Consider the following 15,817-nt stretch of genomic DNA (forward strand, 5'->3'; position numbering starts at 1 on the left):
CCGGAGTGTCCCAGGAGCCCCCACAGCCCCTGGGCCGGGAGCTGCCCATGCCAGGGGGGCTCCGGGGCAGGGCCGTTATCGGATCCTCCCCAACTTGGCTGCTCCCGTGTTGACTTTGCCAAGGAAAGCAAACAGTCAGTCCCGGGAGCTGCTCCGGCCGGGCTGTTCCTGCCGCCGGCACCGCGGGATGTGGCCTTGGGGACACGCTCCTGGAGGAGGGTCCCACCCTGAGTGGGGGGTCCCTCTGTCCCGGGGGGCTCGGGGGCATCCACACCCCCCCACCACGAGGGGCCTCCTGGGCTTCATCTCCCTCCTGGTCTTCATCTCCTTCCTGGGAGTCGCCAGCGCGAGGCAGCAGTTCCTGGGGTGAGTCCTTCCCACTGGGATGGGGTGGGGTGGGATGGGATGGGATGGGATGGGATGGGATGGGATGGGATGGGATGGGGTGGGGTGGGATGGGATGGGATGGGATGGGATGGGATGGGATGGGATGGGGTGGGGTGGGATGGGATGGGATGGGATGGGATGGAGTGGGATAGGATGGGATGGAGTGGGATGGGATGGGGTGGGGTGGGGTGGGATGGGATGGGGTGGGATAGGATGGGATGGAGTGGGGTGGGATGGGATGGGGTGGGGTGGGGTGGGGTGGAGTGGGGTAGGATGGGATGGGATGGGATGGGATGGGATGGGATGAGATGGGATGGGGTGGGATGGGGTGGGATGGGATGGGATGGGGTGGGATGGGGTGGGATAGGATGGAGTGGGATAGGATGGGATGGGATGGGATGGGGAGGCATGGGGTGGGATGGGGTGGGATGGGATGGGATGGCGTGGGATGGGATGGGATTGGATGGGATGGGATGGGATGGGGAGGAATGGCATGGCATGGGATGAGGAGGGATGGGGTCCCGCTGTCCCTGGGTGACATCCCAAAGGAGGGAAGTCCAGCAGCTTGGGATTGTTTCCCCACCAGGAGAGATGTGGTTTCACCCCAGGGTTGGAGCACCCGACAGCTGGAAATTAGGGAATGCTGGACCCTGAGCTTTGCCAGGGCAGGGAATCACAGGAGACAGTGGGATAACGGATGTGTCCCAAACCCCCATGGCTGGATGGCTGTGGAGACAGCCAAGGATTGCTGGGAATGAAAACCAGGGATTGTTGGTATTAACAGGTCATGGGAAAGAACAAGATGTGGCTGGAAAAGGGTCGTTTTCCAGCACAAACATCCTTGTCATGGTTCCTGGAGATAAACTACAGTCCCGAGCAGGAATGAGGCCGGGAAGTGGGCATGGAATGTAGGAGGGATCAGGACCATCCAGGACCCCCAGAGCCCCTGAGCTATTTCCAGAAAAGTCCTTTCCCTTTCCCTTTCCCTTTCCCTTTCCCTTTCCCTTTCCCTTTCCCTTTCCCTTTCCCTTTCCCTTTCCCTTTCCCTTTCCCTTTCCCTTTCCCTTTCTTCCCAAACCTTCCCTTTTCCCTCCCCTTTCCCCCCACCCCTTTATCCAACACACAATTCCCAGGCCAAGTGTGTAATTTCCTAATAAAACTGTGGAATCTTTTGTGAACCCCCTTTCCACGCCGAGCACTCCCCAGTCCTGGCTCCTCCCTCTCCCTCGAGGGTGGGACATCCCAATTTTGGAGAGGATGTTGTGCATGGAGGGGGCCATTGACTGGGAAAATTGGGAATAGAATGCCTGCCTGGAACTGGGAACCCAAGGCATGGAATGGGCCGATGGAAATTGTTATCAGAGGGTAAACCGATAAGTGGGTGTGGAGTGAAGGAAAGGTACGAGGGGGGGAAGGTGGAGCCGCCCCGTGTGGGGTTTGGGAGCAGCTTTCAAAGGAGAAGTGACTGGGTCTCTGCAGGATCTGCTGGAAGGATTTTGGGATGAGAAAGGAGAGGGAATTCGGCCTTTGGGAGAAGGTGCTGCTCGTTGCTGGGTGTGCTCAGGGAAGGGAACAGGTTTGGGGGCTCAGGACTGATCCGAGGTGGGAAACCCTCAGGGCTGGAGAGCATTTCCTGCTCCTCCAGGGGCTGTTCCCATCCCTGGAGAGCCCGGCCAGGCTGGAGTGGACCCTCTGGTGGTCACACCCCACCCCAGACAGGACATGTCCCTGTCAGACATTCCCAAACATTCCTGGAGCTGCCCAAACGCGGCTGGAACCCCCTCGGCTTTCCAGCACCGGCTCCTTTCCCGTGGCTGCTCCAGCCTGGCACGTTTGGCTCTCACACCAACATTTTCCCACCCTCCGAGCCCGAGGGGCCCTTCCAGAGGCTCCCCCAGCCCGGGGTGGGGGCTGAGCCCCCATTCCTGTGCCCCTCTGCTCCCTGCAGGGATCAGGTCCTGCGGATCATCCCCAGGAGCGAGGAGCAGTTGGCCCTGCTGAGGATACTGGAAAAGCAGGAGGAGCTGCAGGTGAGCTGGGCTGGGGTCCCAAACACCCCCTGTCACAGCCCCTGGGGACATCCAGGGGACACCCAGGGGTCCCAAACACCCCCTGTCACAGCCCCTGGGGACACCCAGGGGTCCCAAACACCCCCTGTCACAGGCCCTGGGGACACCCAAGGGACACCCAGGGGTCCCAAACACCCCCTGTCACAGCCCCTGGGGACACCCAAGGGACACCCAGGGGTCCCAAACACCCCCTGTCACAGCCCCTGGGGACACCCAAGGGACACCCAGGGGTCCCAAACACCCCCTGTCACAGGCCCTGGGGACACCCATGGGTGCCAAACACCCCCTGTCACAGCCCAGGGGACACCCAGAGGTCCCAAACACCCCCTGTCACAGGCCCTGGGGACACCCAGGGGACACCCGGGTTCCCAAACACCCCCTGTCACAGGCCCTGGGGACACCCAGGGGACACCCGGGGTCCCAAACACCCCCTGTCACAGGCCCTGGGGACACCCAGGGGACACCCGGGGTCCCAAACACCCCCTGTCACAGGCCCTGGGGACACCCAGAGGTCCCAAACACCCCCTGTCACAGGCCCTGGGGACACCCATGGGTGCCAAACACCCCCTGTCACAGGCCCTGGGGACACCCATGGGTGCCAAACACCCCCTGTCACAGCCCAGGGGACACCCAGAGGTCCCAAACACCCCCTGCCACAGGCCCTGGGGACACCCAGGGGTCCCTCCTGCCTCTCCCACAGCCCCGTTTCCTTCCGCGTTCAGATCTGTGGCATTTACACCTCAATAAATGGGATATTTATCTTGGGGCTCTTTGAGCTCAGCCCTCCTGGTCACAGCAAGAGGGGACACCCCAAAAAACATCATCTAAAGGGGCTTTTGGGGCCCAAAACCTCTATGAAGGGGAGACATCCCAGAAATCATCCTCCAAAGGGGGTTTGGGACCCAAAACATCATATCCAGTGGGGACACCCCAAAATCATCCTCCAAAGGGGCTTTTGGGGCCCAAAATCCTCTTGGGCTCCAACAATTTCTGCAGAAGATCCACTGAGTGAGTCCAACCCATCCAGGTCCCCACTCATGTCCCAGACCTTGTCCCAAACCCTTCTCAGATGCCTCCTGGGATGTTCCTGGGGGTTCTGGGAGCTCAGTGGGCCAGCACCAGTGCAGGATGGGGCTGAGCTCCCTCTTCCATGCCAACATCTCCTCTCCAGGTGGATTTCTGGCGTCGTGCCACCGTCCCCAACAGCCTGGCCGACCTGAGGGTGCCCTTCCCCAGCCTCCTGCCAGTCAAGGCCTTCCTGGACTCCCATGGCTTTCCCTACAGCGTCATCATTGAGGACCTGCAGGTACCAGGGAGCAGGAGGAGCTCTGGCAGCTCCATCCCCAGGGAAGCCCCAAAGAGTTGGAGCCCACAAGGAGGTGGAAGGAAAACCCAACACCCAACTCCTTCCAGCCTGATGTCTTTGCCTTCCACGCAGGGATTACTGGATGAGGAGAAGGAATCCATGCTGAAGGCAAGGAGGACAAAGAGGAGCATCAGGGAGTTTGATTTCTCCTCCTACCACACCCTGGACGAGGTGCTTTGCTTTGCCCTGCTGGGGACACACTCGGCCTGTGCCGGGGCTGCGCCCACGTGGTGACACTCAGGGGACACCCCTGGGATGTGGCAGGAGCTGGAAGACATTTCCAGCCCATTCTGGGGCTCTCACCCTTTCCTTGGGGCCCGGCAGGGGCTGGGGTGGTGTGGGGGGATCCCTGAGCTTTGTCCCTCCCCCTCACTGTTCATTCTGCTTTGGAAAGACCTTGGGAATTGCCTTTCCCTGTTCACTCAGAGGCTCCAGCACCTGGTCTTCTCCAGGGAAGTGCCAGATCTTCTCCAGGGAAGTGCCAGATCCCCAGGAGGCACTTGGTATTCTCCAGGGAAGCCCCAGGTCTTCATGGAAGCCCCAGATCTTCTTCAGGGAAACATCAGGTCTCCAGGGAAGCATCAGCTCTTCTCTGGGGAAGCACCAGTTTTCCAGAGAAGCACAAGGTCTTCTCGAGGGAGAACCTGCTCTTTAGGGAAGCCCCAGGTGTTCTCCAGGGAAGCCTCAGGGCTTCTCCATGGAAGCACCAGATCTCCAGGGAAGCACCAGATCTCCAGGGAAGCACCAGGTCCCCAGGAAGCACTTGGTCTTCTCCAGAGAAGCATCAAGTCTTCATGCAAGACCCAGGTCTTCTCCAGGGAAGCACCAGGTTTCCAGGGAAGCACAAGGTCTTCTTGAGGGAGAACCTGCTCTTTAGGGAAGCCCCAGGTGTTGTCCAGGGAAGCCCCGGGTGTTGTCCAGGGAAGCCCCAAGTGTTGCCCCTGGATACCCTCAAATCCCAAGGGCAGCCCAGGAGGAGCCCCAGGCCCAGCAGCTCCTCCTTCCAGATCTATGACTGGATGGACACCCTGGTGGAGGATCATCCTGAGCTCGTCAGCAAGATCCAGATCGGGCAGAGCTTCGAGGGCAGACCCCTGTACGTGCTGAAGGTGCGTCCTGGGGCACCCCCTGCCCCCCTCTGCGGGACAGGGGCACAAAGCTGGGCAGGGGCAGGGGCAGGGGGGACAGGAGGAGGAATTTGGTGCTGGCAAGGGTGGTCAGGCCCTGGCAGGGGCTGCCCAGGGAGGGTTGGAGTGCCCAGCCCTGGAGGTGCCCAAGGCAGGACTGGCCGTGGCACTGAGTGCTCTGGGCTGGGGGACAAGGTGGGCATCGGGCACAGGGTGGGCTCCAGGGGCTGGCAGGGCTGTGCCAAGGTGGGCATCGGGCACAGGGTGGGCTGGCAGGGCTTTGCCAAGGTGGGCATCGGGCACAGGGTGGGCTGGCAGGGCTTTTCCAAGGTGGGCATCGGGCACAGGGTGGGCTGACAGGGCTTTGCCAGCCCCAGTGACTCCAGGGGTCCCCACAGTTCAGCACGGGGGGCCCGGCCCGGCCGGCCATCTGGGTGGACACCGGCATCCACTCCCGGGAATGGATCACTCAGGCCACCGGTGTCTGGACGGCCAACAAGGTGACCTGAGCTGGGGCACCCCAAGTCCTACCCCCACCCTCCAGCACTTGGTGCTGCCCCATCACACCCCTCGTCCCCACCGGGGCCATTCCTGCCGCTCTCCCCACCCAGATCGCCGAGGAGTACGGGCGGGACCCCTTGGTCACTGCCATCCTGGACAGCATGGACATCTTCCTGGAGATTGTCACCAACCCTGATGGCTTTGTCTACACCCACAGCAACGTGAGCTCTTTGGGGGTTGGGTGGGGAGGGATCCCTGTCCCTGTCCCTGTCCCTCCCCAGGTGGGAGAGTGGAGGTGGCTCCCTGCCCTCCCTGGAGGTGCTGGTGCCACCTGTGCCCGTGCCTGGAGTGCCCCAGGATGTTGGGGTCCCCTCCCTGGAGGAGCCTGGGATGCCCCATGAGGTGGGAATGCCCTCCCCATGGCACTGTCCCTCCCTGGAGGTGCTGGTGCCACTTGTGTCCGTGCCTGGGGTGCCCCAGGAGATAGGGGCCCCCTCCCCATGGCACTGTCCCTCCCTGGAGGTGCTGGTGCCACCTGTACCTGGGGTGCCCCAGGAGATGGGGGTCCCCTCCCCATGGCACTGTCCCTTCCCTGCAAAGCCTGGGGTGCCCCAGGAGGTGGGGGTCCCTCCCCACGGGGTGCCCCAGGGGATGGGGTCCCCTCCCCATGTCCCTGTCCCCTCCCTGGAGAAGCCTGGGGTGCCCCAGGAGGTGGGGGTCCCTCCCCATGGGGTGTCCCAGGGGGTGGGGTCCCCTCCCCATGTCCCTGTCCCCTCGCCATGGCACTGTCCCCTCCCTGGAGAAGCCTGGGGTGCCCCAGGGAGTGGGGGTCCCTCCCCATGGGGTGCCCCAGGGGGTGGGGGTCCCCTCCCCATGTCCCTGTCCCCTCCCCATGTCCCTGTCCCCTCCCTGGAGGAGCCTGGGGTGCCCCAGGGGGTGGGGGTCCCCTCCCCATGTCCCTGTCCCCTCCCTGGAGGAGCCTGGGGTGCCCCAGGAGGTGGGGGTCCCTCCCCACGGGGTGCCCCAGGGGGTGGGGGTCCCCTCCCCATGTCCCTGTCCCCTCCCTGTGCCCCCAGAACCGCCTGTGGCGCAAGACCCGCTCCGTCCGCGCCGGCTCGCGCTGCGTCGGCGTCGACCCCAACCGCAACTGGGCCGTGGGTTTTGGAGGTGAGGGCGGTGCCACCACGTCCTTGTGCCATCTGTCCCCCCACCCTTGACCCAGAGGGGCACAGAGCCCCCTGGGCCACCCCTGGATGGTGCCCCTCGCCCGCTGCAGGCGCCGGCTCCAGCGACGACCCCTGCTCCGACACCTACCACGGCCCCTTCCCGCACTCCGAGAGGGAGGTCAAGGCCATCGTGGACTTCATCCGTGCCCACGGCAACGTGAAGGCCGTGGTGTCCATCCACAGCTACTCCCAGATGCTGCTCTTCCCCTATGGCTTCACGGAGGTGCCCTCGCCCGACCACCAGGAGATGGTGAGGTGGCCCCCGAGCACTGGGGTGGCCCCAGACCACCGGGAGGTGCCCCCAGAAAGGGGCTGTGGTTCCCTTGCTGGGGAATCCTGGTCAGGGCACCCCGTGGCATCCCTGCTCCTGCTGGGGGATGCCACGGGCACGCAGGAGCCCATCCCATGGTTCCTGGAGGGAGGGTGTGGGAGGGGGTGCCTCCCACCCATCAGAAATCGGGGGGCTGGGGGGAAAGCAAGAGCAGAGGGGATGGGGAGGGATGGGCTCCAGATCCAGCTGTCCCAAGGTCCTGGTCCACCAGATCCCACCACTCTGGGGCTCCAGATCCCACTGTCCTCAGATTTTTGGTCCACCAGATCCCACCATTTTGGGCTCCAGATCCAAGGGTTTTGTTCCACCAGATCCCACGACTTTTGGGCTCCAGATCCAAGGGCTTTGCTCTACCAGATCTCACCACTTTTGGGCTCCAGATCCCACTGTCCCAAGATCCTGGTCCACCAGATCCCACCAACTTCGGGCTCTAGATCCTGGGGTTTTGCTCCACCACATCCCACCACTTTTGGGCTCCAGATCCCGGGGTTTTGCTCCACCAGATCCCACATTTTGGGGCTCTAGATCCCCAGATCCCACCATCTTGAGGCTCTAGATCCCCAGATCCCACTGTTTTGGGACTCTAGATCCCCAGATCCCACCATTTTGGGGCTCTAGATCCCCAGATCCCACCATTTTGGGCTCTAGAGCCCCAGATCCCACCGTTTTGGGCTCTAGAGCCCCAGATCCCACCATTTTGGGCTCTAGATCCCCAGATCCCACCATTTGGGGCTCTAGCTCCCACTGTCCCAGGGTTTTCCCCCACCAGATCCCACCCCTTTGGGCTCTCCCTTGCAGTACGAGCTGGCCAAGAAGGCCGTGAGCGACTTGGCCGCCGTGTACGGGACCGAGTACACCTTTGGCAGCATCTCCACCACCATCTGTGAGTGCCCCTCCCTCCCCCTGCAGCCAGGAACGGCCCTTCCCACCGGGAATGGGGTCCCACCACGCCCCCTCTCTCTGCAGACATGGCAGGAGGCACCACCATCGACTGGGCCTACGCCAACGGGGTGAAATATTCCTTCTCTCTGGAGCTGCGCGACACGGGGCGCTTCGCCTTCCTGCTGCCCAGCGAGCAGATCCTGCCCACGGCCACCGAGACGTGGCCAGCACTGCTGGACATCATGGTGCACGTCCTGGAGCACCCCTACTGAGCCCAGAGCCCCTGCCCTCCAATAAACCACCCGGACACTCCCGACTCTGCTCCTGCGCCTTTCCAGGGAATTGGGTTCCCACCCTGCGGGTGGTTCTGTGCCCACCTCCCGTGGCTTTGGGCCCCACCAGAGCCCACCCTTGGGAGCCAACGGGCAGGGGAGGGGGGTTAGGGGCAACCAGCCCTAAACCTGGGGGGTTTGAGCAGCTTTGCTCCATCATCCCTTCCCCAGGTGCCGGTGTTTCCACCTGGGATGACCATCACCTGCTCTGACCTCTGTCCCAGGCCAAGCTTTAAGCCAATTTCCCAGGCCAGGCTTTAAACCACTCCCAGGCCAGGCTTTAAACCAGCTCCCCAGGCCAAACTTTAAACCACACCCAGGCCAAACTAAACCAGTCCCCAGGCCAGGCTTTAAACCAGTTCCCCCCCACCACAGCCCCAGTTTGGGGGTGGAGCTCACAGACCCCTCCATGCAAAATCCACCCCCTCCCACTTTCCTCCCCCCAGTTTCTCCCTCCCTCCCCACTGGGGGTACTGGGATTTTGGCCCCTCCCTGTGCCACCTGGCAGGTGCCTCACCCACGGCCCCAGCTGGTTCCTGGAACAGGTTTATCCGCACCAGGAATGCCGTGGATGGGGCACAGCGTGGCCTGACCTTGGCAGGGCCCAGCCAGCGCCTTCCCACGGCCCTGGGAACGGGGCAGCTGTGGGGCTGGGGTGGGTGGGGGGCCCATCCCATGGGATTTAAGAGGCCCTGGGGTGTCCCTGGGACACCATTCCGGCTCTGCTGCCACCATGAGGGTCCCTATGCTGTTGGCTGCCCTGGTGGCCGTGGCCACCTGCACCGAGACCTTCGTTGGGTAGGAGGGCACGGGGGGACAGTGGGGGCAGGAGGAGCTGCCCCATCCCTGAGGGGGCTCAGGGCAAATCCCTGGGCTGGGGGAGGGCTGGGGTGGGAATTGAGCTGGTCTGGGGGGCTGGAGCTGGTCCTGCACCCCAAACCCCCCACCCCACCCCACCCCACAGGCAGCAGGTGCTGCGCGTGGTCCCCACCAGCCACGAGGAGCTGCAGGAGCTGCGGGAGCTGCAGGGCCTGGAGCACCTGCAGGTACAGGGTGGGGTTTGGGGTGGGTTTGGGGGTGGATGTGAGGTTGGGGTTTGGGGTGGACTTGGGGATGGATTTGGAGTTGGGTTTTGGGATGCATTTCGGGCTTGGGTTTGGGGTTGTATTTTGTGGGGGATTTGAGGTTGGGGTTTTAGGGTGGATTTCAGGGCTGGATTTGAGGTTGGGTTTTGGGGTAGATTTGGGGTTGGGTTTTGGAGTAGAGTTCAGGCTTGGATTTGGGGTTGGGTTTTAGGGTGAATTTGGGGGCCGGATTTGAGGTTGAGTTTTGTGGGTGGGTTTTGTGGTGGGTTTGGGGTGGATTTGGTGTTGGGTTTCAGGCTTGGATTTGGGGGTTGGATTTGAGATTTTATTTGGGGTTGGATTTGGGGTTTGGTTGGGTGTTGAATTTTGGAGTTGGATTTGGGGGTTGATTTTGCAGATGAATTTTGGGATTGGATTTGGGGTTGGACTGTGGCTTGGATTTGAGATTTTATTTGGGGTTGGATTTGGGGTTTGGTTGGGTGTTGAATTTTGGGATTGGATTTGGGGTTGGACTGTGGGTTGGATTTGTGGTTGGATTTGGGGATTGGATTTTGGGCTTGGACTTGGGGCTTGGATTTGGGGTTGGATTCTGGGGACACCCCCAGCCCGTGTCCCTTGCTTTGCCCCCCACATGCAGAGCAGGCACGAGGCTGGATTTGGGATGGAGGGCCCCAGCCTGGCCAGAGGCTGGTGCTGGGGGGCACAGCCCAGGGCAGGAGCTCCATCCCTCCCCCTGCCCACGGGGATTTCTCCCTCTGCAGTTGGATTTCTGGCTGGCCCCCCGTGGCCTGGGGGACCCCGTGGATATCCGGGTGCCCTTCCCGAGCCTGCAGCCCGTCAAGGCCCACCTGGAGGCCCGGGGCGTGTCCTACTCCATCATGATCGAGGATGTGCAGGTCAGTGGGGGCAGCTGGGGGTGCCCATCCCGGTGGGAATGAGGGCTCACCCTGCCCTCTGTGCCCAGGCCCTGCTGGACGAGGAGCAGCGGGAGATGCTCCGGAGCAGCCGCCGGCTGCCGCTCTCCACCACCACCTTCAACTACGAGGCCTATCACACCCTGGATGAGGTGAGAGAGCACAAGATTTGGGGTGTTTGGGGGGAAAAACTCCCATCCTGGGATTGCCTGACCCCCCCAGCTTCCCCCTTTCCCAGATTTACGCCTTCATGGACATGCTGGTGGCTGAGAACCCCACCCTGGTGAGCAAGCTGGAGATCGGCCGCTCCACGGAGAACCGGCCCCTCTACGTGCTCAAGGTGGGGCTGTGGGGGCTGTGGGGTGGCCAGGGAGGGGCAGGGCCAGGGGACACGGCCCACCCCCCTCTCTGCTGCCCCAGTTCAGCACAGGGGGCACGGACCGGCCGGCCGTGTGGATCGACACCGGCATCCACTCCCGCGAGTGGGTGACACAGGCCAGCGGGCTCTGGTTTGCCAAGAAGGTACAGACACAGCCCACAGGGCCACCCTCTGTCCCCACAGGGCCACCCTCTGTCCCCACAGGGCCACCCTGACCCACAGCCACTGTGGGGCACAGGGGGTGGCCCCCCAGGGGGCACAGCAAGCCCCAAACCCCCCGTCCCTCACAGATCGTGGAGGACCACGCGAATAAGGAAGGGGTGGCCTCCATCCTGGACACCATGGACATCTTCCTGGAGATTGTCACCAACCCTGATGGCTTTGCCTACACCCACTCCACGGTACCACCCCAGGGCCCTCTCCTTGTCCCCCACAGGGTGGGCTGGGGGGCTGCTCCTCTCTGGAAGGGCAAAGCTCCTGGTTCCTGGTCCCATGGCATGGGACTGGGGAGCTGCTGCTCCCTGGGAGGGCAAAGCTCCTGGTCCTGTTCCCACAGGATAGGGCTGGGGGGCTGCTCCTCTCTGGAAGGGCAAAGCTCCTGGTCCCTGTTCCCATGGGATGGGACTGAAATGCTGCTGCTCCCTGGGAGGGCAAAGCCTCCTTGTCCTCATTTTCACGGATGGGACTGGAGAGCAGGATAGGGGAGCTGCTCATCCCTGGGAAGTCCTCCCTGTCCCTGATCCCACGGGATAGGACTGGGATGCTGCTCATCTCTGGGATGGCAAAGCTCCTGGTCCCCCATTCCTATGGGGTGGGGCTGGGGTTCTGCTCCTCCCTGGGAGGGCAAAGCTCCTTGTTCTCATTTCCATGGATTGGGACTGGGGAGCAGGGCTGGGGTTCTGCTTATCCCTGGGAAGGCAAAACTCCTTGTGTTCATTTCCATAGGATGGGGCTGGGGAGCAGGACTGGAAAGGCAAAGCTCCTTGTCCCTGTTCCCATGGGGTGGACCTGAGGAGCAGGACGGGGGTTCTGCTCGTCCCTGGGAGGGCAAAGCCTCCTAGTCCCATTCCCGTGGGATAGGACTGGGGAGCTGCTGCTCCTTGGGAAGTCCACCCTGTCCCAATCCCATGGGATGGGACTGGGGAGCTGCTCATCCCTGGGATGGCAAAGCTCCTTATCCCTGTTCCCAAGGGATGGGACTGGGGAGCTGCTCATCCCTGGGAGGGCAAAGCTCCTTATCCCTGTTCCCATGGGATGGGACTGGGGAGCTGCTCATCCCTGGGAGGGCAAAGCTCCTTGTCCCTGTTCCCATGGGATGGGACTGAAATGCTGCTCCTCCCTGGGAGGGCAAAGCTCCTGTTCCCGTTCCCCTGGGTGGGCTGGGCAGGTCCCTGCCCCTGCCTGGCACTGAGGTGCCCCCCCTGTGTCCCCCAGAACCGCCTGTGGCGCAAGACCCGGTCCAAGCACTCCGGTGCCCTCTGCGTCGGCGTCGACCCCAACCGCAACTGGGACGCTGGGTTTGGAGGTGAGGGCAATCCCATTCCCCCTCTGGGGCATTCCCACTCTCCAGGGGGAGGCTCCAAGACCATTCCTGGCTCAGAGATCCCTGGGGAAGACACAGAGGTTTGGGCCCTCCCAGAGCTTCCAGGACCAGCAGAGTGGGCACCAAACATGGAAGTTTTCATACAAACCTCCTGGAGGAGACTCAGGAATGTCCCTCACTGGCCACCTGAGGGGTGGGAAAAACTCTTGGGCTTGGGAAGGGGAAAGACCCTTTTCCCTTGGGCCTCTGTGAGGCACCAAAGCCCCTCTGTGTTCTCACTGTGCTCTGCCCACAGGCCCCGGGGCCAGCGGGAACTCCTGCACGGAGACGTATCGTGGCCCCTACCCCAACTCTGAGCCTGAGGTGAAATCCATCGTGGACTTCGTGAAGGGCCACGGCAACATCAAGGCCTTCATCTCCATCCACAGCTACTCCCAGCTCCTGCTCTACCCCTATGGATACACCACCACACCAGTGCCAGACCAGCAGGAGCTGGTAGGGCCATAGGGGGATTTGGGGGGACTTTGGGGGGACCTGGGGCTGCTCTGCTGCTCCTGCAGGAGCCACTCTAGGCTGCACCACGAGCAGGGGGAAGCCCTGGCTCCTGTGCCAGCCCTGGCTCCTGTGCCAGCCCTGGGAATGCCCCAGGCAGAGGCTGTTGAGCTTTGTGATCCATTTTCCCTGTGGCACGAGGGAGAATCCTCTCCCACAGGCTGGAGCCCACAGGCCTTTCCTTCCTTTGCCTCATCTTTTCCCCTCCTTCAGCTCATCTTTTCCCTTCCTTTAGTTTATTTTCCCCTCCTTTGCCTCATTATTTTCCTCCTTTGACTCCTCTTTTCCCCTCCTCTGGCTCATCATTTCCCTTCCTTTGGCTTTATCTTGTCCCCTACTTCAGCTTGTCTTTTTCCTCTCCTTCAGTTCACCATTTTCCCTTCCTTGACTCATCTTTTCTCCTTCCTTTACTCATCCTTTCCACTCCTTTGACTCACCATTTCCCCTTCCTTGACTCACCATTTCCCCCTCCTTTGACTCACCATTTCCCCTTCCTTTGACTCACCATTTCCCCTTCCTTTGACTCACCATTTCCCCTTCCTTGACTCACCATTTCCCCCTCCTTTGACTCACCATTTCCCCCTCCTTTGACTCACCATTTCCCCCTCCTTTGACTCACCATTTCCCCCTCCTTTGACTCACCATTTCCCCCTCCTTTGACTCACCATTTCCCCCTCCTTTGACTCACCATTTCCCCCTCCTTTGACTCACCATTTCCCCCTCCTTTGACTCACCATTTCCCCTTTCTTTGACTCACCATTTCCCCCTCCTTTCACTCACCATTTTCCCCCTTCCTTTCACTCCTTTTCCCCTTCCTTGACTCCTCATTTCCCCCTCCTTTGACTCATCATTTTCACCTCCTTTGACTCACCATTCCCCCTCCTTTGACTCACCATTTCCCCTCCTTTGACTCACCATTTCCCCTCCTCTGACTCACCATTTTCCCTTCCTTTGACTCACCATTTTCCCCTTCCTTTGACTCACCATTTTCCCCTTCCTTTGACTCACCATTTTCCCCTTCCTTGACTCACCATTTCCCCCTCCTTTCACTCACCATTTCCCCTCCTTTGACTCACCATTTCCTTCTCCTTTCTCTCACCATTTCCCCTTCCTTGACTCACCATTTCCCCCTCCTTTCACTCACCATTTCCCCTCCTTTGACTCACCATTTCCTTCTCCTTTCTCTCACCATTTCCCCTTCCTTTGACTCACCATTTTCCCCTTCCTTGACTCACCATTTCCCCCTCCTTTCACTCACCATTTCCCCTCCTTTGACTCACCATTTCCTTCTCCTTTCTCTCACCATTTCCCCTTCCTTGACTCACCTTTTCCCTTCCTTGACTCACCATTTCCTCTTCCTTGACTCACCATTTCCTCCTCCTTTCTCTCACCATTTCCCCCTCCTTTCTCTCACCATTTCCCCCTCCTTTGACTCATCCTTTTCCCCTCCTTTCACTCACCATTTCCCCTCCTCTGACTCACCATTTCCTCCTCCTTTCACTCACCATTTCCCCTCCTTTCACTCACCATTTCCCCTCCTCTGACTCACCATTTCCTCCTCCTTTCTCTCACCATTTCCCCCTCCTTTGACTCATCCTTTTCCCCCTCCTTTCACTCACCATTCCCCCTCCTTTCACTCACCATTTCCCCTCCTTTCACTCACCATTTCCCCTCCTCTGACTCACCATTTCCCCTCCTCTGACTCACCATTTCCCCTCCTCTGGCTCCCCTTTCCCCCTCCTTGCCCCCTGTCCCAGCTCACCTCTCCCTGTCCCTCCCCAGCACGAGGTGTCAGCCAAGGCGGTGGCCGCGCTGTCGTCGCTCTACGGCACCAAGTACAAGTATGGGAGCATCATCACCACCATCTGTGAGTGACCCCAACCCCTCCCAACCCCTGGAACCCACCCTGGCACATTCCTGCCTGGACCAACTGAGGCTTCCCCTCCCTCCCCTGTCCCCACAGACCAGGCCAGTGGTGGCACCATCGACTGGACGTACCAGCAGGGCATCAAGTACTCGTTCACGTTCGAGCTGCGCGACACGGGCCGCTACGGGTTCCTGCTGCCCGCCAAGCAGATCGTGCCCACGGCCCAGGAGACGTGGCTGGCCCTGCAGGTCATCATGGAGCACGCCAGGGATCACATGGACTGAGCAGGATGGCGGCTGCAGAGCGGGGAGAGCCCCGGGAATAAAGGGAAAGAAGGATGAGAAAAGCCTCGGGTTGTTTTTCTGAGCTGTGGGGGAAAAGCACTTTTGGAGACTCGGGCTGTGTGTGCCAACACAAACTGTGTGTGCCAGGCTGGAAAGGGCAGGGAAAGGGCATGAAAAGAGCAGGAATACAAGGAAGGAAGGTGTTTTCCCTCTGTTCTGCCACAGCAGGGGAGGGAGAGAGGGTTGGGTTGGCACTGGGCACCTGGAGTGGCTCCAGGACATGAGGCAATGGGATCAGTGGGATTTACGGAGCTCCAAGGCTGGAGAGGGCCAAGGGATGGAGGGCCAGGACACAGGGAATGGATTCCCAGTGCCAGAGGGCAGGGATAGATGGGATATTGGGAAGGGATTGGTGGCTGGGAGGGTGGGCAGGGGCTGGGCTGGATTTCCCAGAGAAGCTGTGGCTGCCCCTGGATCCATCCCTGGCAGTGTCCAGGGCCAGGCTGGAGCACCTGGGACAGTGGGAGGGGTTGGGGTTGGAACTGGAGGGGCTTTAAGTCCCTTCCAACCCAACCCATCCCAGCATTCCCATCAATCAGGAGATTTTGGCTCCATCCTTGGTGCTTCCAGGTCTCTCTGCAGCTGAACCATTCCCAGCCAAGGGAATTGCTGCATCCAGGAGGGCAAGCAGAGCTGAGGATGCTCCTGGCACAGGCAGTGCCCAATTGCTGTGTCCAGTGGGGCCCCAGAGTGCTGAGAGCCCCTGGCAGGGCCTGAAGGGGCTCCAGGAGAGCTGGGGAGGGACTGGGGCCAAGGCCTGGAGGGGCAGGACACAGGGAATGGTTCCCAGTGCCAGAGGGCAGGGCTGGGGGGGCTGTTGGGAAGGGCTTGGTGGGTGGGAGGGTGGGCAGGGGCTGGGCTGGATTTCCCAGAGAAGCTGTGGCTGCCCCTGGATCCATCCCTGGCAGTGTC

The 15,817-nt window shown here is 61.2% G+C and overlaps 2 protein-coding genes across 2 annotated transcripts; both read left to right on the forward strand.

Moving 5' to 3' along the window:
• Positions 1-187: 187 nt before the first annotated feature.
• On the forward strand, positions 188-8,197 carry LOC139669598 (carboxypeptidase A1-like). Its single transcript, XM_071550096.1, has 11 exons — positions 188-366; positions 2,336-2,417; positions 3,628-3,762; positions 3,895-3,993; positions 4,830-4,931; positions 5,348-5,449; positions 5,561-5,671; positions 6,527-6,617; positions 6,727-6,926; positions 7,806-7,890; positions 7,974-8,197. Exons 1-11 carry the CDS (start codon positions 188-190, stop codon positions 8,159-8,161), a joined length of 1,374 nt encoding a protein of 457 aa, XP_071406197.1. The 3' UTR covers positions 8,162-8,197.
• A 596-nt stretch (positions 8,198-8,793) lies between these two features.
• On the forward strand, positions 8,794-14,891 carry LOC139669620 (carboxypeptidase A1-like). Its single transcript, XM_071550124.1, has 11 exons — positions 8,794-9,019; positions 9,186-9,267; positions 10,068-10,202; positions 10,271-10,372; positions 10,459-10,560; positions 10,641-10,742; positions 10,890-11,000; positions 12,034-12,124; positions 12,438-12,637; positions 14,477-14,561; positions 14,658-14,891. Exons 1-11 carry the CDS (start codon positions 8,955-8,957, stop codon positions 14,843-14,845), a joined length of 1,263 nt encoding a protein of 420 aa, XP_071406225.1. The 5' UTR covers positions 8,794-8,954; the 3' UTR covers positions 14,846-14,891.
• The last annotated feature ends 926 nt before the right edge of the window (positions 14,892-15,817 follow it).

This window comes from Pithys albifrons, chromosome 3, assembly GCF_047495875.1.
Source record: "Pithys albifrons albifrons isolate INPA30051 chromosome 3, PitAlb_v1, whole genome shotgun sequence".
NCBI lineage: Eukaryota > Metazoa > Chordata > Aves > Passeriformes > Thamnophilidae > Pithys > Pithys albifrons.

Coding starts and splice junctions, on each gene's coding strand:
- LOC139669598 (XM_071550096.1), top strand. CDS start 188: ATGTGGCCTTGGGGACACGCTCCTGGAGGAGGGTCCCACCCTGAGTGG. Junction 5,450..5,560: donor GTGTCTGGACGGCCAACAAG/GTGACCTGAGCT, acceptor CTCCCCACCCAG/ATCGCCGAGGAGTACGGGCG. Junction 6,618..6,726: donor CTGGGCCGTGGGTTTTGGAG/GTGAGGGCGGTG, acceptor CGCCCGCTGCAG/GCGCCGGCTCCAGCGACGAC.
- LOC139669620 (XM_071550124.1), top strand. CDS start 8,955: ATGAGGGTCCCTATGCTGTTGGCTGCCCTGGTGGCCGTGGCCACCTGC. Junction 10,561..10,640: donor GGCCCCTCTACGTGCTCAAG/GTGGGGCTGTGG, acceptor CTGCTGCCCCAG/TTCAGCACAGGGGGCACGGA. Junction 12,638..14,476: donor TGCCAGACCAGCAGGAGCTG/GTAGGGCCATAG, acceptor GTCCCTCCCCAG/CACGAGGTGTCAGCCAAGGC.